The sequence below is a fragment of the Callithrix jacchus genome, chromosome 16 (genome assembly GCF_049354715.1).
Source record: "Callithrix jacchus isolate 240 chromosome 16, calJac240_pri, whole genome shotgun sequence".
Lineage (NCBI taxonomy): Eukaryota > Metazoa > Chordata > Mammalia > Primates > Cebidae > Callithrix > Callithrix jacchus.
This window is the reverse complement of record NC_133517.1, coordinates 74,136,180-74,156,075: the sequence shown is the minus strand read 5'-3', so window position 1 is coordinate 74,156,075 and position 19,896 is coordinate 74,136,180. Positions and strand designations below refer to the sequence as shown.

At 43.6% G+C, this 19,896-nt stretch overlaps 1 protein-coding gene and 2 non-coding genes across 11 annotated transcripts in view; 2 read left to right on the top strand and 1 right to left on the bottom strand.

The window, feature by feature from the left end:
• C16H8orf76 (chromosome 16 C8orf76 homolog) overlaps positions 1 to 19,896 on the bottom strand; it is a 49,559-nt gene that overhangs the window by 28,384 nt on the left and 1,279 nt on the right. For 4 of the 9 annotated variants that reach the window (XR_013528127.1, XM_035277146.3, XM_054246772.2 and 1 more), the window contains exons 2-5: positions 17,158 to 17,253; positions 15,908 to 16,051; positions 9,776 to 10,233; positions 5,230 to 5,362 (exon numbers count right to left, since the gene is read on the bottom strand). Coding sequence is in view for 5 of the 9 variants with exons in the window: in XM_035277146.3 (XP_035133037.1) it covers positions 5,230 to 5,362; positions 9,776 to 10,233; positions 15,908 to 16,051; positions 17,158 to 17,253 (831 nt within the window). In the remaining 4 variants the exon portion in view is untranslated. Of the gene's footprint in view, positions 1 to 5,229; positions 5,363 to 9,775; positions 10,234 to 15,907; positions 16,052 to 17,139; positions 17,254 to 19,896 lie in introns of all 9 variants that reach the window. The other 5 variants (XR_013528129.1, XM_078353240.1, XR_013528130.1 and 2 more) reach the window with 3 other exon arrangements.
• On the top strand, positions 9,592 to 9,695 carry LOC118148654 (U6 spliceosomal RNA). The gene has a single exon (XR_004735575.2). It is a non-coding gene; the product is annotated as a U6 spliceosomal RNA (small nuclear RNA).
• LOC118148663 (U6 spliceosomal RNA) lies at positions 17,352 to 17,460 on the top strand. Its single transcript, XR_004735583.2, has one exon. It is a non-coding gene; the product is annotated as a U6 spliceosomal RNA (small nuclear RNA).

Sequence of the window (19,896 nt, the reverse complement as noted above, 5' to 3'; positions counted from 1 at the left end):
AAATATGCCAAAAAGTAAAGAGCACCAACATAAAGAAGAATTTACATCAACAAATGGATCAAACAGCCAGTTAACATCAAATGGCAGTAACCCTAAATTTAAATCGACTAAATCCCCCAATCAAAAGACACAGCCAAAACCCAACGGCATGTTACATCCAGACCTGTTTCACATGCAAGGATACACAAAGACTCAAAACAAAGGGATGGAGAAAGATTTACCAACCAAATGGAGAGCAAAAATAAATAAATAAATAAATAAATAAATAAAAAGCAGGAGTTGCAATTCTCGTATTGGATAAAATAGATTTTAAAGCAACAAAGATATAGTGGTAAAAGGATCAATGCAACAACAAGAGCTAACAATCCTAACACCCAGATACATAGAGACTTAGACTCAATGAGACAGAAAATTAATAAGGATATCAAGGACTCGAACTCAGATCCGGAACAAGTAAACTTAATAAATATTTATAGAGCTCTCCACTTCAAATACACAAAATATACATTCTTGTCAATACCATATCACACTTACTCATAGGTTTAAATGAAACATTGATTGGCCATTATTAATACCCATTTTTTTTTTCAGAAGAAAGCGATATTTCCGTTCACCCTCCCTCTTTCTCTTCCTCTTTCTTCCTCTCCTTTACTCATTTTTTTTTTCTTTCCTTCTCTCAAAAAAAAAAAAAAAAAAAAAAAAAGAAATCAACTTGTAAACCTCTAGATCCAGGTTGGCAATGTCTCTCTCATTGCTTGATTTCCTTCCTTCCCTTCCCTCCCTCCCTCCCTCCCTCCCCACTTCCTGCCTTCCTTCCTTCCTTCATCCCTTCCTTTCTCCCTCCTGCCTTCCTCCCTTCCTCCAAAAAAAAAAAAAAAAGAAGGATACTTAAGTGTTGGCCGGGTGCAGTGGCTCATGCCTGTAATCCCAGCACTTTGGGAGGCCAAGGTGGGCAGATCATGAATGAGGCCAAGAGATAGAGACCATTCTGCTCAACATAGTGAAACCCCATTTCTAGGAAAAATACAAAAATTAGCTGGGCATGGTAGTGCATGCCTGTGGTCCCAGCTACTCGGGAGGCTGAGCGAGGAGTATCACTTGAACTCGGGAGGCGAAGGTTGCAGTGAGCCAAAATCGTGCCACTGCTCTCTAGCCTGGCTACAGAGTAAGATTCCATCTCAAAAAAAAAAAAAAAGGGATACGTAAGTCTAATATAGAGAGACCTCTTAAAATTGGTAAGAAAAACAGAAAGAATAATGAAGCAAAATCTTGACTAGGCATTTAACATGATACCAATGGCCAATAAACACATGAAAAAATTGTTCATCTTAATAGGTAATCAAATAAACATTAATGCTAAAAATATGACATTTTTACCTACCAGGCTACCAATTTTTAAAGTAATACTAAGTTAAATTATATAAAATTGCTGGTTTAACAGGTCAAAATGACTGATTACACATGGTTCAATCCAATATTCAGGAGCAGGGTAGGAAAAACGATGCTTTCACAGCTTGCTGGAGGATATACACACTGAACCAACCTTTCTAAATGACAATTTGGAAATGTGCTTTAAGTCTTTAAAATGCTTATATATTTAAATCCAGAGATTCTATTTCTAATAATCTATTCCAAAAGATACAAACACATACATTAATTTTCTTGCCAGGATTTATTAAAATAGGTACTGAGTATTTGTTAAATGTTCAACACAGGGAACTACATAAATTACAGTTCGTCCAAAAATTGACTACTATCCAGTCATTAAAAAGTATGTATTCAAATAATATGTAAGCTATAGAGTCATGCCCATATCATAATGTTAGGTAAATATCACAAAATAGAAAATAAAATGTACAGTTTGGCAGCTCCTAAAAAAATTAAACAGGGTTAATAATATATGACCCAGCAATTCCACTCCTAGGTGTAGACACAAAAGAATTAAAAGCAGAGACTTAGCCAGGTGCAGTGGCTCATGCCTGTAATCCTAGCACCTTGGGAGGCCCAAGCAGACAGACCACTTGAGGCCAGGAGCTTGAGACCAGCATGGCCAGTATGGTGAAACCTTGTCTCTACTAAAAATATAAAAATTAGCTGGGCATGGTAGCACATGCCTGTGGTCCCAGCTACTTGGGAGGCTGAGACAGGAGAATTGCTTGAACCCGAGAGGCGGAGGCTGCAGTGAGCCGAGATCACACCACTGCACTCCAGCCTGGGTGACAGAGCAAGACTCTGTCTCAAAAAAACAAAACAAAACAGAGACTTGAACACACTTATATGCTAATGTTCACAGCACCATTATTCACAATATCCAAAACATCCAAAAGGTAGAAACAACTCAAGTCTCCATCAACAGATGAGTGGATAAACAAAATGAGATTGTACACATATATGAATATTATCTAGCTGTAAGAAGGTATGAAGTTCCGATAAATGCGAAAATATGGATAAACCTTCAAAACATTACGCTAAGTGAAATAAGACAGACACAAAAGGGCACATATTGTATGATTCCACTTTCTAGAATAGACAAATTCACACAGAAAAATAGTAGATTAGAAGTTACTAGTGGGTAGAGGGCAAAGGGAATAGGGAGCTATTGCTTAATGGGTAGAGTTTCTGTTTGGGGTGATGAAAAACTTTGGAAATAGTGGTCACAGTGGCACAACACTGTATAAGTACTTAATGCCACTGAATTGCACATTTAACAATGATTAAGATGGCAAATTTAAGTGATGTATTTTATCAAAGTAAAAGAGAAAGAGGGAGAAGAGCCGTTTTTACAAAATAAAAAAGACATGCGACAAAAGGACCACATATAGTATCTACGCCTTATTTGGATCCTATTCAAATAATCATAAACAGGAGAAAAAAAGCAGGTGATCAAAGAATATTTAAAAATATGGGGTTATGTTATCACGAGTTAACTAAAATTAAGAGCACAAAATAAAGGCCGGGCATGGTGGCTCACATCTATAATCCTAGCACTTAGGGAGGTCAAGGTGGGATGATCATTTGAGGCCAGGAGTTTGAGACCAGCCTGGGCAACACAGTGAGACCCTGCGTCTACAAAAATGTTAAAAATTAGCTGGACACAGTGGTGGGTGCCTGTAATCCTAACTTGGGAGGCTGAGGTGAAAGGACCACTTGAGCCTAAGAATTTCAGACTGAAGTGAGCTAAGATGATGCCACTGCACCCCAGCCTGGGTGACAGAGAGAGACCTTATCTTTCAAAAAATAAAAGTACAAAATGAAATGTACATTATAATTACAACCCTAACAAGGAAGGACCCAGACATTTTCCATGTTTTTAGAAAGCTCCACAGGTATACCACATGCATTGTCCAGACAGAAAACTACTCTTCACTTGAACCCGGGAGGTGGTTGTAATGAGCTGAGATAGCGCCACTGCACTCCAGCCTGGGCGACAGAGCGAGACCCGTCTCAAAAAAACTAAGAAAACTACTCTTCCACCTAACCATCAGATTTATCAAGCATGGTGAAGAATACAAAGATGCTCAAAACATACTATCACTTACCAGAAACCTAAAATCTGGTTGAAAAGATAAGACACATTCTTATGTCTTTTTAGGGCCCAAAGAGCTATCTATTCAAGCAATCACTATCTGAGCTCAGACAAAAGAGAAATTACCACAGAGCAGGACATTCTGGGAAAGCTTCCTAGAGGATTTGGAACTTGGGGGAACTAAAAGACTGACTGGAAGTGTTTTTTAGTTTTTTGGTTTTGTTTTTGAGACAGAGTCTCCCTCTGTTGCCCAGGCTGGAGTACAGTGACATGATCTTGGCTCACTGCAATCTCTGCCTCCCGGGTTCAAGCAATTCTCCTGCATCAGCCTCCTGGGTAGCTGGGATTACAGGTATGTGCCATCACACCCAGCTAACTTCTTGTATTTTTAGTAGAGATGGGGTTTCAGTATGTTGGCCAGGCTGGTCTCGAACTCCTGACCTCAGGTGATCCGCCCACCTCAGCCTCACAAAATGCTGGTATTACAGGAAGTGTTTTGATGAGTATTTCCATTTTAGACATTTTGTATTTGAAGTGACAGAAGAGTAATCAATAATTATCCCAGGTTAACCACCCAGTAGGCAATTCATCTGATGTGAGACATGTTCCAGAGATGAGACTAGAGATAAAGATTGGAGAGTAATCAACCCAGAGGTGACAATGGCCCCTAGGGGTGTAGTGATGCTTTCTGAGGGAGAAAAGTAGAACACAGAGAGCCCAAGGGAATCCTTAGAAAGTGCCATCACTTATGCTACACGCGAAGCCAGCTGAGTCCCAAGAGGCAGAGGAACGTTAAGAAACACAGGAGAAAAACAGACTAGTGTAGCCTCTCAGAAGTAAAGGGAAGAAGCCGGGCATGGTGGCCCATGCCTGTAATCCCAGCACTTTGGGAGGCCGAGGTGGGTAGATTGCTTGAGGCCAGGAGTTCAAGACCAGGCTGGCCAACATGGCAAACCCTGTCTCTACCAAAAATACAAAAATTAGCTGGGCATGGTGGCACACACCTGTGATCCCAGGTACTTGGGAGGCTGAGACACAAGAATCACTTGATCCCAGGAGGTAGAGGTTGCAGTGAGTCCAGATTGTGCCACTGAACTCCAACCTGGGTGACAGAGCAAGACTCTGTCTCAAAAAAAAAAAAAAAAAAAGCCAATGAAGGTTTAAATGTTAGTTTTCAAAAAATTGACCTCTGAATTTCTATACAACCATCAAAGTAGTAATAGGGTAGAACATAAAGAAAATGAACTTGCAGCTGGCAAACATGAGCTCCAGACCAGCTCTGCCACTGAAAATCTGACCGCAGGCAAGTCACAAGCTCTCTGAGCCTCAATTCTAGCTCTACTCATCTTCACAAGCTGTTACGATGAATGGAGGGGGAAAAAATGGAAATGCACAAATGTGAGCATTCATTCATTCGTTTCTTCAGCCCTGAAACAAACAATTACTGGGCATTGATGATGTTCAGGCGGGCAGGTGCTAACAAGCGCTGAAAGTACATGAAACACAGCCCTGCGTCCCACGCTGCGGGCGAATGCCGATCAAGAGGCCGCCTTGGTGACTGCTGAGTGATCAAAAGGCACACAAAGGAGGGAGACAAGTCCTTCAGTAGATGAGATTTGGCCCTGCTTTCTCAAAAACGCTATCAGAGCCAGGGAAAATAGCTATGATGTCTTGTTTCACATAAACCCAAGGGAGACACTCACCTTGGCTATCAACAGCAAAGTGTCTTCTGTGAAGCTGAACCCTTTCATTTTATCTTCAATTTCCTGCTGAGTCCTTAAGTTCCTCTCCAAAGCAAACGATGTTTGCTGAGGTTGGGTAAACTGAAGCAGAAGCCTGAAAAACCGAAAAGTCCCAATGTGTGGGGAAAAGTCTCAACGCTTCCAGATAAAGGAAAGCAGCAAGGAAATGTTCAAAGAGCCCAAGTATTCAGTCGGCTTCGAGTCCCACTAGGTTACAAAGCAGGTACCCACCCTCACTAGAACTATCATTTGAATCCCTAAAGCTTCCGACTCCGAATAAATTGCCCACCGTTACACTGGAGATTCATCTTTTCTAAAATATAAAGATGAAAAACTGCTCAAAGAAATCTTTAGAGAGCAACACCTGAAAAGAGCTTCCAGCCTCAAAAGAGCTTCCCGTGGAAGTCAAGGGATTGAAAGGGTAAGTAATTTGGAGTGAAATGAATGAGCCTCCCAATCAGACTCCTCTCGCACAGGCACGCTGGATTTGCTCCTTTGAAGTCAGCGTCCCGTGACCCTTCCATCTCGCTGACCCCACAGCAACTTGACCGCAAGGACTAATTAGATTCGCTAGCACACTTCAATTACCCCAAGCAGGGCCAAAGCTTTGATGACCCTCTGACAACTACTTTGCGATACCTTACCACTGACATCCCTGTCATGATCATAGCTGGTCTCCTCTCTCACTTAAATTCCTCCAGTCCTCCTCCTTTTGCTCCTTCTGTTTTTTAATAAACACTGAATATGCAGATTTTCGCTGTTTTTCTCACTGGTACCTACCGCAATGCCCAGAAGCACTCAGCTCTCCATACTGTGGAATGTGCCCGATGCCACGCTAGGCATTGAGAGATATTGGAGAGCAAAACACATTGGCAGCCCTGTGGAATGGGAGGAGGGAGACCACACCTAAGTATATCAGGAAGTGACAAGTGCTATGAAAAAAATCCAAGACAGGGTGGACACAGTGTCCTCTTCAGATGGGGCAGTGTAGGCAGGAAGGCTTCCCGGAGATACCAGGCAAGCTACAAGCTACCTGACAAGCAGCCAGTGGGAGAACATCTGGGGGCAAGGGCTTGGCCAGGGAGAAGAAGGGGGCTCTGACACAGGAACAAGCTGGATATGCTTGAAAATCATCAAGATCATTGTGGCTGGAACACAGCCAGAGGGAAAAATGTGTAGTAAATGAGGTGGGGGAGAAAAGGCAGAGCCAATTGCACTTACATCAATACCACCTTTCTTTCCATGGAAAGTTGTAAGTGCAATGGGAAGCCAGTGGGGAGTTTCAGAAAGGAGCCTGACCCGACTCACGGGTACAACGACCATGTATCTGCTTCAGTCTGACCTGCTGACATCACCTACCCAGCCTCGGGAAGCATTCGCCTTTGTGACCCCTTTGATGTAACTTGCTTTCCACCCTCTGGATATCCCACAGGCACCTGAGTCTTGGTATTTCGATCTTAAAATCGTTGCCTTTTACTCAAATCAGTTCTGCTCATCCTCCCATGTGTCCTATCTCAGCAAAAAGGCACCGCTATCCACCTGTGTGCCCCCGAGGGACTGCAGAAACTCTTCCATTCTCCCCTCCCTCGTCCTCCCACACACTCCGCTGGTCACCATGTCCTGTCTATTCTATCCTGCAGTGACATCCATTTTTTTTTAATTATCACTGCACCAGCCTAGGTCAGGCCCTCATCCCCTGCCACTAATTAGTCCACAACCTCTTCACTGGTGTCCCTGGCTCCTCCTTCTAATCCAGCATCGCAGCCACCAGAGCTCGCTCTCTCAATCACAGGTCTTATCACATGCTCCTGTATTTAAAACCTGTAAATACTCCAAATACTCTTCAGGCCTTCAGTACAAGGACCAAACCCTTGTGACATTAAACATCTTGTGCTAACAATAAAAACAACACAAATGGGTGGGCACGGTGGTTCACGCCTGTAATCCTAGCGCTTTGGGAGGCCAAGGTGGGTGGATCATCGGAGGTCAGCAGTTCGAGACCAGCCTGGCCAACATGGCAAAACCCCATCTCTACTAAAAATACAAAAATTGGCTGGGTGTGATGGTGGATGCCTGTAAATCCCAGCTACTTGGGAGGCTGAGGTGGGAGAACTGAATTGCTTGAACCGAGGAGGCAGAGGTTGCAATGAGACGAGATCACGCCACTGCATTCCAGCCTGGCAGTCGAGCGAAACTTCGTCTCAAAAAAAACTGCAGAAAAAACAACAAAAAGAAAAGTACTAATAGCTAACATTTATCAAGTGCCTGCTACATACCATGTAGGACAGTAAGTACTTTAAATACAACCCCAGGAAGCAGGCATTTTCCCCATTTGTCCATCTGTCAAGAAACCAGAGTTCAAGGAATGTGTGAAGGTCAGACAGCTGGCAAGTGGAAGAGTCCAGGCTCATTCACTTAGTATCAGCAATTTACTAAACTCTTCAAAACCACTTCTGATGCTTCCTACTTCCTCCGCCTGCTGGAGGAAGTCCTGCTTCCTGCTTCCTCCGCCACCCTGGCACTGTGGCCACAGCCTACCTCCAGCCCTTACCACCAGTGCTGCTCTTACCACCAGACAATGTGACAGCACTGTTGTAGAATGGATCCTCTGCCTCTCTGGGCAGTGCTTTCTTTCTCTTTAACTAGCATGCCTCTTCCCACATGGGGAATAGCAACATGGTGTGAGCAAGCTAACCTGGAAGAATACAGGGTCTGGAATCAGACACCAGCTCCAAATCCTGGCCCTGCACTTCACAGCTGCACAACTCTGGAAATGATTTTAATAGCTTCCTGGTCCATAAAGTGGGATTCCAACAGGTATTCCAGAGTCGTGAGGATAAAAATGAAATAAGGTATACAAAACATCCAGCACTTAGCAGTCAACGGACAAGGGTTCCTACTGGGACCATTCAGCAGAGGCATCATCCCTTCTGTAAAGGCTTCCTGCTCTTGGTCACGCCAACAGCTCCCTGACGTCAGTCCACCTAGAATTCTGTTCATAGCACTGATAGACTATTCAGCACCTGTGCTGCCAGTTACTGGCTAGGCACACCATTTCCCTAAGTCAGTGAATGGCGTAAGGAAAGGGGCTGCTTTTTAAACGATCATTGTGATCCTAGCACCAAGCACATGTCTGGCACACAGTCGTCATTCAATGTGCCTCTGAATTACAGTGACACGGTCAGTGCTAAATAAACATCCACTGAATACATTTTACAATTTGCCAAATAGGGCTGGGAATGATGGCTCACTCCTATAATCCCAGCACATTGGGAGGCTGATGGGGGTGGATCACCTGAGGTCAGGAGTTTGAGACCAGCCTGGCCAACACGGTAAAACCCCATCTCTACTAAAAACACAAAAATTAGCTGAGTATGGTGGTGTATACCTGTAATCCCAGCTACTCGGGAGGCTGAGGCAGGAGAATCACTTGAACCTGGAGACAGAAGCTGCAGTGAGCTGAGATCATGCCAGTGCATTCCAGCCTGGGCAACAAGAGCAAAACTTCATCTCAAAAAAAAAAAATTATAAAATAAAATTTGTCAGATAGATACCACTTCTGAGTAAGCCTCACTGTTAATATTCCTTGAATTCTCCTGAGTTAAAAAAAAAAAAACATCTGTACATTCTTTGGTACCATTTGAAATCTGAGAGAGTCTGCTGCTTCTCTCATTTATAGAACTGGTCAAGTGTATTCTCCCTACCCTTCCCTCAAAGTCTTATACTTTAAGGATAAAAAGTACTTGTTATCATCTGGATATGGTGGCTCACGCCTGTAACCCCAGCACTTTGGGAGCCTGAGGTGGGTGGGTCACGTGAGGTCGGGAGCTCGAGACCAGCCTGACCAACATAGAGAAACCCCATCTCTACTAAAAATACAAAATTATCTGGGCATGGTGGCACATGCCTATAATCCCAGCTACTCAGGAAGCTGAGGCAGGAGAATTGCTTGAACTGGGAGGCAGAGGGTGTAGTGAGCTGAGATCGCACCATTGCACTCCGGCCTGGGTAACAAGAGTGAAACTCCATCTCAGAAAAAATAATTGTAGAAATGGGATTTCACTGTATTGCGCAGGCTGGTCTTGAATTCCTGAGTTCAAGCGATCCACCTGCCTCAACCTCCCAAAGTTTGGGATTACAGGCATATGCTACCACCCCCAGCCAACATGGGTGATATACTTAAACAAATGTAGTTCTGTTTCCGAGTATTACATACTAGAATGACAAACGTTCAACAGAACCATAGGAAAAATTCAAAACTATATACCAAATGTCTAGCCTAGAACTTTTAGAAGCTTAAAATTAGAAAATAAAGCCTTTCCTGTGCTTGCTTCAGCAGCACATATACTAAAATTGGAATGATACAGAGATTAGCATGGCCCCCGCGCAAGGATGACACGCAAATTCGTGAAACGATCCGTATTAAAAAAAAATAAAAAAAGAAAAGAAAAGAAAGCCTTTCCTCTGAGCTGATCACCACATGTTGCTTCAGTGTCCCTTCGGTTACCTGGTTCGCACGAAAGAGGCACACGCTTTCAGCTGAGTCTCTAGCGGCACTGCTTCTCTCTTTTCTGCCGTGCAGTTCTGGATATTTGTAAGAGCATTCTCATTTTTCTGGCTATTACTGCTACTTGCGTCCATAGAAAATAAAGAGCTCCCAGGCAAGGTTTCAGGAAAACACAAAAGACAGTCTTTTCCTGAGTGTGGAATGGAGGATTTGATCGTTTTGTCACTTGAGGTGAAACTGTGCTGTTTCTGAGATGACGCAGGTGCTGCTGAAAGAGCTCGCCCCAGATTCAGGTAAGCTTCGGCCAATTTGCCCCAGTTCCAGGGATTAAAAGGATGCAGAGAAATCAGTTTCTGCAGGCAGAAAATTGTTTTCTCCAAGTTCTGCAAACTTGAACAAATAGCGAACTGGAGGTAGAGTACCGTGGTTAAATGGTCTGTGTTGGCTGCTTTATTTTCCTAAGGAGAACAAAAGAGGTTAAAAAGTTTAAACTTCGAAGCATTTTCCACGTAAAATGAGAATGCCTAAAAACCCCAAGTTGTATATGTTATGAATTAGAAGTATCTTTCAGTAGGTATATGAGTGACCTAAATATATTTCAACAGATCTCATGTTTGAAACCATAAAGCTAGAGAAATATATACTATTTAGGGAAAGTTACCAGCCGTTCCCAAACATCCTAGTGTCATAACTTAACAATTCACATGATGGTGGCCTGCATCAAAAACATAAATATCTCTTTATTTCCAATTTTTATTATACTCTTTACCATCTTCAGCCAGATATCTGAAAGACCCAGGCCAATTTTCTTAGATCCTGGCCTAATGATTCCATTGTAATATTCAAGGCTTTCTAAAAATCCAAATGGTAATTTCCTTGAGGATTTGAAGAAACTCCACTTCCAAATTTTATTTGGCTTCGACATTTTAAACAGGATAGCCCTGAAGCTCTCATGCTTCATGATGCATTCTAATGGAATCCAAATGCCTTCCCTGGTAACCATTACCAACGTCAATTATTTCTGGCCAAAAGGGGTTGCTTAGTTTCCTTCTGATCAGAAAATCCTTTTCGAGTCTCCTTAACCAGAGTCACCATCTCTTGCCTAACCTGCCATATGGCAAATGTCCTCTGGGTTAGTAAAAACAGGCCCGCTTTTTCTAAGTTAAAGGTTGGGGAGAGCAGATAACAGACTCAAATTACCTTCAAGCTGATGTAAGGTCTAAGGAAAGCCTGGCCTGTGAGAGTCCATATCAGGCTCCCTCACAGAACCACACTGAGCATGAAACAGGAGCAAAACCCGGTGTACGACCTGGGAAACTGCAGACCAGCAAAGTGAAGGCCCGTGGGCAGCTCTAAATATTCCCATACTGAGTAAAAAGATAGGAGATAAAGTCCCATGCAACTGACTTGGTGACACTGTACCTTCCCAAAGACAGAACACATCTCGTTTTATTGCTACGACTGTTTACCATGTCTTTCCCAACAGACCATTAAGCTCCAGAAGAGCTTTTGTTCAATGCAAATTCCTAGTGCAGAGCACAGCTCCTCCATCATCACAGATGTGAAACCATGGCCGAGTACTGACTTTTCTAAAGTCAAATCATGTCTTTAATTTATGAGGAAAACAACAATGTTGTACATGTTGCTGTTAACATCTGTAACAAATGCTATACTTCTTCTGTAATCTGTCTATAGGGCTTTATACTGTTCAAAAACATTTTCTTTCTTTTTTTGAGATGGAGTTTCACTCTCCTCGCCCAGGCTGGCAGGCTGGAGGGACATGGCTCGAACTCAGCTCACTGCAACCTCTGCCTCCCAGGTTCAAGCGGTCCTCTTACCTCAGCCTCCAGAGTAGCTGGGATGACAGGCGCCTGCCACCACACTTGGCTAATTTTTGCATCTTTAGTAGAGATGGGGTTTTGTCATTGTTGGCCAGGCTGGTCTCAAACTCCTGACCTCAGGTGATCCACCCACCTTAGCCTCCCAAAGTGCTGGGATTACAGGCATGAACCTGAGGCACTAGCCTCAAAAATGTTTTCACATTGAGAAAGCAAGAGTGTGTTAGGGTGGAGGCTGTTACCCACAAACTATGATTCTGATGGTAGGGCTTTTTGTTGTTGTTTTGAGGTCTCACTCTGTCACCCAGGCTGGAGTGCAGTGGCATGATCTCAACTCACTGCAACCTCCATCTCCCAGGTTCAAGCAATCCTCCCGCCTCAGCCTCCCAAGTAGCTGGGACTATAGGCGCCCACCACCACACCCAGCGAATTTAAAAAATTTTTAGTATGGATGGGGTTTTACCATGTTGGCCAGATTGGTCTCGAACTCCTGATCTCCGCCCACCTCAGCCTCCCAAAGTGCTGGGAATACAGGCGTGAGCTACCGCCCCTGGCTGATGGTAGGGTTTTGAGAGCTGGATTAGTACACTCCTTTCTGGAAATTAAGTTCTATTTAAATGAGTTTGAGTGACTTTTCCAGAATACTCTAACTCCTTCTGTGACAATAACATGATGACGACAGTTAACATTTGCTGAGTGCTTACCCAGTGCCAGGCACTATTCTAAGTATTTTTCTCATTTAATCCTCCTGACAATTCTTTAAAATAGATTCAGTAATTTTCCCCATGTTATAGATAAGGTAACTGGGTTAAGACAGGTTAGACAACTTGCCAGGCATCATATAGCTGGTAAGAAGGAGAGCTATAGTCGGTTCTGCTAAAACTCAAGGAATAAAAGGTACTTAAGAAGAGCTGATATGGCTGAGCAAGGTGGCTCATGCCTGTAATCCCAGCATTTTGGGAGGCCAAGGTGGGTGGATCACTTGAGGTCGGGAGTTCAAGACCAGTCTGACCAACATGGTGAAACCCCATCTCTATTAAAAATACAAAAAAGGCCAGGTACAGTGGCTCACGCCTGTAATCCCAGTACTTTGGGAAGCTGAGGTGGGTGGATTGCCTGAGCTCAGGAGGTCGAGACCAGCCTGGGCAATATGGTAAAACCCCGTCTCCACTAAAATACAAAACATTAGCTGGGCGTGGTGGCAGGCGCTTGTAGTCCCAGCTACTCAGGAGGCTGAGACAGAAGAATTGCTTGAACCCAGGAGGCAGAGGTTGCAGTGAGCCGAAATGGCATCACTGCACTCCAGCCTAGGCGACAGCACAAGGTTCCCTCAAAAAAAAAAAAAAAAAAAAAAAAAAAATTAGCTAGGTATGGTGGTAGGTGCCTGTAATCCAAAATCACACAACTGCATTCCAGTCTGGGCAACAGAGTGAGACTCCATCTCAAAAAAAAAGAGCTGATATATGTATGTGCGCTGGCGAAACCCACCGGACACTAGATGAGCATTGCATACTCAATATATTCTTTATTTGTCTCCCTAGCAGTGAACCCAGAACCAGGAAAATAGGACTGAAGTGTCTGTTGAGTGCCGCGTGGATAAACGAAAGCGTCATTTACTACCAGAAAGCCATTTTCCTACCACAGTTATCACATAAGCATACCAACCACTATAAGAAAACATTCTAATTATTTAAGAAATAATTGGTTTAATTCATTTAAAAAAAAGAAAAAGAAAAAAAAGATGAAATAAATACTACTATAAGTTTTATCCAAAAATCATGAAGAAAAGAGATGAATGAATTTCAGCAGAAGTTGTGAATAGAAAATGTTTGTATCTTGATGGGACTTGCCATCTATTTTGTTCAGTGTGCAGAATGTAAAAAGACAGTAACCACTGTCACTAAAAAACCAGATATGGGCCAGTGCTGTTAACAAAGACGAGGGTCCTCAAGTACAGAAGAAATTTAAAAAACAAAACAAAACACAGCTTACCAGGAGATGAGAATGCCCGGCTGACAGGCAGGGTCCGCTGAGACCATGTGCAAGGCCCACAGAAAGGGGCGAGCCCATGAGCACACTTTCCACCTGACAGTCCTGCCCACCGGCTTGCCGGGACGCCTGAGTTCTGAAAGTGCAGGGTTTTCTGACTGGTGTTTCTCCTGCCTAGTAACTATCCCCAGCCCCAGAGACCTGGCATCGGCTGACTGGCAATAGATCCTTCTCGGAGCCACAGAAATAGATTCCCTAAGCTAGAAGGAACCAGAGATGACCCAGCCCCTGCCAGGAATCCAGCTGCCACTCCCTTCAACGATCGAGGCAAAGAAGACAAAGAACAAGACAAGTGAGGTGCAAGAGACACTGCGGAGAGAGCAGAGAGAGAGTCCTGAAGGCTGGAGAAAGGCACTGGAAGGGCCAAGAGCACTGTTAATTTGCAGACTGGGGAGACTAGAAATGAACACAATTAAATCTGGTCGAGTTAACTGCTCTTGCAAACCTGTAACAAGTCAATATATCTTTCAGCTTAAGCATTAACCCCTAATTAGTAGAGAACAGAAAAGAAAGAACAAAACACAGCTGTTTTCCATGTCCTTAGGACAATTACTGCCAAAGTCTCCTCAAATGGCAAGAGGCTGAGGTGCCATGCAGCGAAGCCCTGGGCAGGCAAAGGTTAGGGATTTCTGTTAGTTAATGAGATGGCGGACGTACTCAATTGCGTGCGTACTTGAGGCTGACCGCTGGGCTGTACATCCAGAGCTCAAAATCAGTGCCACAGTGTCTCATGCATTCCCTCCGAGGAAAAAATCTAGTCCATTTAGACTCATTCCCATATAAAATTTACACAAAAATCAATACAAAAAAAATAATGCCTTAACCTAGAAACAAAAGCAAATAGAAACTAGAATTGGAAAGAACTGCCTTCCTTTATCCCTTAAAAAAAAATATGCTTCAGGATGTGCGGAAAAAGGCAATAAATTTTTCAAAGAAAAAAAAACTTCCCTCTTTTTCTCCAGCAAGGTGGCCAAGCTGCAGACATAGAGATGCAGATCTTTGTGACGACCTCACAGGCAAGACCATCACCACTGAGGTTGAGCCCAGGGACCCCACTGAGAATGTCAATGCCAAAATTCAAGACAAGGAGGGCACCCCACCTGACCAGCAGTGTCTGTTATTTGCAGGCAAACAGCTGGAGGATGGCTGTACTTTCTCAGACAACATCCAGAAAGAGTCCATCCTGCACCCAGTGCTGCGCCTGCAAGGTGGCATTACTGAGCCTTCCCTCTGCCAGCTTGCCCAGAAATACAACTGCAACAAGATGATCGCCAGCAACCCCGTGCTGTCAGCTACCACAAGATGAAGCATGGCCACACCAACAACCTGCGCTCCAAGTCAAAGAAGGCTCTTCCTTCCCTGAAGGGCAGCCTCCTTTCCAGGCGCCATGGCTCTGGGGCCTCAATAAAGTGTCTCTTTCATTGACTGGGGAAAAGAAAAAAGAAAAAGGAAAAAAAAAATTCTGCAAATTCCACTTAAAAAGGACTATTAAGTGTGGCTTGGTATGAGTATTTAGTCATTTGGAGGGGGGACCTTTTTTGTGCTTTCTAAAGTAATATATGTTTGTTGTAGAAATTTTGGAGAATAAAGTCTGAAAACAATCTAACAGAGAAAACAGATCACTCACAATCCTTCTACACTGAATGTTACTCCTAATAAGAGAAAAACCTCTGCAAAGGAGATTTTCAGGCAATAAATAATTTTGAGCATGATGTTAAGAAAAATATTACAAGAGGCTGGGCGCAGTGGCTCACGCCTGTAATCCCAGCACTTTGGGAGGCTGAGGCAGGTGGATCATAGGGTCAGGAGTTCGAGACCAGCCTGGCCAACATGGCGAAACCCCATCTCTACTAAAAATACAAAAATTAGCTGGGTGTGGTGGCACGTGCCTGTAGTCTCGGCTACTTGGGAGGCTGAGGCAGGAGAATTGCTTGAATCTGGAAGGTGGAGGTTGCAGTGAGCCAAGATCACACCACTGCATTTCCAGCCTGGGCAATAGAGCAAGCCTCCATCTCAAAAACAAAAAAAGAAAGAAAGAAAGAAAAATATTACAAGAAAATGATTATGTGTATACTCGAAGTTGTTCATCATAATAAAAGCTCTCACACCCCTGACAATTTTCTTCTGCTTATCCAAACCCAAGATTTTGCTACTAGCAAGAAGTTTGTTTGGTTTTCAGAAAATAAACCATTTGACCATTCTTGGTATAGGGATGTGTGTGAAAATCAGCAATAAAACCACTCACCAAATTTGCAGCAATCTCCAGCGCTTCCATATGCCTACCCAAGTGAGCCAGACATCGAGCCTGGCCTTCCTGGACATCCCTTTTCATGGCAAAATTGGTTGATGACAATTTTTCAGAGATACTGGAATACTCGCGCAGTGCTTTCTGGAAATTATTTGTTAAATAAAGAAAAGAAAAGGTGGAAAATATAACAGAAAAAAGGATTCAGAATAGGGATGATTTTTTTCCTAGGTGGAAAGTAATGTTATAACTGACTAATGAATTAAATGAATATTTAAATGAATTAAAGAAGATTTCAGTATTCTAGTGATATGGTTCGGCTGTGTCCCCACCCAAATCTCATCTTGAATTGCAGCTCCCATAACCCATATGTGTCATGGGAGGAACCTGGTGGGAGGTAACTGAATCATGGAGGCGGGTTCTTCCCATGCTGTTCTCATGGCAATGAGTAAGTCTCAAGAGATCTCATGGTTTTACAGAAGGCAGTTTCCCTGGACATGCTTGATTTGCCTGCCACCATGTGATTTTGCTCCTCCTTCACCTTCTACCATGATTGTGAGGCTTCCATAGCCATGTGGAACTGTGAGTCCATTAAACCTCTTTTTTTAAAAAAAATAAATTATCTAGTCTTGGGCATTTCTTCATAGCAGTATGAAAATGGACTAATATATCCAGTCAATCCTATTTCCCTAAAAGGTAGACAAGGAATGGCTAGAGAATGTAACCACTACTACTATGGAAAGCATCATGGTAGAGTAGAAAGAACATTCCAGGACCAAATACACCTTGAATTCAGGTTTTGCCACTAACTTGCTTTATAACCTTTTCATTGGCAAAATAAAAACAGGATTCTCGTGAAGACGAAAGAAGTTACACATGTAACGCAACCTAGCATCTAGTTGTTAGTTCTTCCTTTTTCTTACGCATCTTAGGGTGATTTGCTCCTGTGTCACTGTGAGATATCTGTGCTGGAGGATCCTAAGTAATGAGGAGATACAGAACCTTGGGGAATAAACCTACGAGGACCCCAAAGAGATCCTTCTGTTGGAGTTACAGGAAACAAAACAAATCATACAGAGCCAAGCAGAAAAGAACAGAGACTTGGGAGCTGCAGATCATAAATACACATCACAAAAGATTAAACTCCCCTTCATAAACACCACTCACTTGGCACACTGCTATTTACATGTGCTGTCATTGATAAAACAAGAGCCCCCTTCAAGCCCCACTACCTGTACGTTGACTTCTACCTGATACTCTTGCCGTCTGTAGGCCAGGTCTCCTCTGAATTTCCTGAGAGTCAGCACTTCAGCATCATCACTGCTTTCCGTTTCTTCATAAAACCACTTGAAACCATGAAAACAGTCTATTACAGAGTGAAGCTATGCTTTCTACCTCACATTCAGAAGCAATTTCCAAGATAACTGATTAAACCTCAAAAAAGGTGCTCGCTTCAGCAGCACACACACTCAAATTGGAACTGATATAGAGAAGATTAGCATGGCCCCTGCGCAAGGATGACATGCAAATTAAAACAAAATCTCAAAAAAAAGACTTCTTCGAAATGAGACGCGGGAGAAACACACTGACAAAGAATGAACATTTTAATTATGGCTCCATTTTTATTAAAATGATCACAGGCTGGTCAGGTGCACGGGCTTACACCTGTAATCCTAGCACTTTGGGAGGCCCAGGTGGGAAGACTGCTTGATGCCAGGAGTCTGAGACCAGTCTAGGCAACATAGTGAGAGACCCTAGTTCCACACAATATTAAAAAATTCAGTGTCTCAAGCCTGTAATCCCATCACTTTAGGAGGCCCAGGCCAGTGGATAGCTTAACCCCAGGAGTTTAAGACCAGCCTGGGCAACATGGCAAAACCCTGTCTCTACTCAAAATACAAAAATAGCCAGGTATCATGGTACGTGCCTGTATGCCAGCTACTTGGGAGGCTGAGGCAAGAAAATTGCTTGAACCCAGGAGATGGAGGTAGCAGTGAGCAGAGATCACCCCACTGCAACCCAGCATGGGTGACAGAGCAAGACTGTCTCAAAAAAAAAAATTAGCTGGGCGTAGTGACATGCCCTGTAGTCCCAGCTGTTCAGGCAGCTGAGCTGGGAGGATTGCCTGAGCCCAGGAGACTGAGGGTGCAGTGAGCCACCTTCATGCCACTGCACTCCAGCCTGGGACACAGAGCAAGAACCTGTGCTTAAAAAAAAAAAAAAAAAGCCAGGCCTGTAAGCTCAGCACTTTGGGAGGCAGAGGCAAGAGGATTGCTTGAGTCCAGGAGTTTGAGACCAGCAAGAGCAACAGAAGGAGACCTCATTTCTACCCAAAAAAAAAAAAAAAAAAAGAAAGAAAGAAAAGGAGCCGGATGTGGGATGTGGTGTAATTGGTACTTGGGAGGCTGAGGTGGGAGAACTGCTTGAGTCTGCGAGATGGAGACTACAGTGAGCCGTGTTCAGGTCACAGCACTCCAGCCAGAACAGCAGAGTGAGAACCTGTCTCAATTAAAACTACATTTAATAATAATTCAAAGAAAACATTATCACAGGTAATAAGCACACCAATAACATGATACCTCTCTAGAAAAGCAGCCCACAAGCATATGGTTTTATCTACAGCATTTTCAATATACAGGGCTGTAGTGCCTAGATAAATGTAAAACCTACATTAATCCAGCATATTTCATACTAGTTCTTTATTTTGGTATTTATTTTTTTGAGACAGAGTCTCACCCTGTTGCCCAGGCTGGAGGACAGTGGTGTGATCTCGGCTCACTCAACCTCCACCTCCTAGGTTCAAGCAATTCTCGTGCCTCAGCCTCCCAGGTAGCTGGTATTACAGGTGCATGTCATCACGCCCGGCTAATTTTTGTAATTTTTATAAAGACAAGGTTTCACCATGTTGGCGAGGCTGGTCTCAAACTCCTGTGCTCAAGAGATCCTCCGGCCTCAGCCCACTTTGGACCCACAAAGTGCTAGGATTACAGGTGTGAGCCACTGCACCCAGCCCACATTGGTTCTTTAAAATGCTTAAAATGCTTTCTTTTTTTTTTTTTTTTTTTTTGAGATACTCTTGCTCTTGTCACCCAGGCTACAGTCCAATGACACAATCTCAGCTCACTCCAACCTCTGCCTCCCAGGTTGAAGTGATTTTCCTGCCTCAGCCCCCCAACTAGCTGGGATTATAGCATGTGCCACCACACCCAGCTAATTTGCATTTCTAGTAGAGGCAGGTTTCTTCATGTTGGCCTGGCTGGTCTTGAACTCCTGACCTCGTGATCCACCCACCTCAGCCTCCCAAAGTGCTGGGATTACAGGTGTGAACCACCACACCCAGCCCACACTGGTTCTTTAAAATGAGATATGCTTTCCTGTAGAAAAAGGACAAAGGAAAGAAGAATTACAGATATGGTGCTATTATGAAAATGTCATAATGGCAAAAACTTAGAATTTCAGCAAAGGAGACAGAATTAAGGCTAAAAGGAGGCTCCAAAGCAACCAAATAGGAAAAACCTGCAGGAGAGAAGTCTGAGGAATTGCCCATCTGGGATACTTTGCGTTTCTACTGATTTAAATGCTATGAATAAAAAGGAAAGTGAGACTGAGACTGCTTGACTATTGAATAAATAATGTACAATAAGGCCAGGCACGGTGGCTCACACCTATAATCCCAGAACTTTGGGAGGCTGAGACAGGCAGATCACTTGAGGTCCAGAGTTCGAGACCAGCCTGGCCAAGAACAACAGTACAGAAACCCTGTCTCTACTAAAAATACAAAATTAGCCAGGCATGGTGGCACACACCTACAATCCCAGCTAGTTTGGAGGCAGAGACAGGAGAATCAGAAGAACCCGGGAGGCAGAGGTTGCAGTGAGCAGATATCATGCCATTGCACTCCAGCTTGGGCAACAAGAGCCAAACTCCAACTCTCTCTCTTCCCCCTCCCCTTCCCCCCTCCCTCCCTCCCTCCCTCCCCTCTCACACAC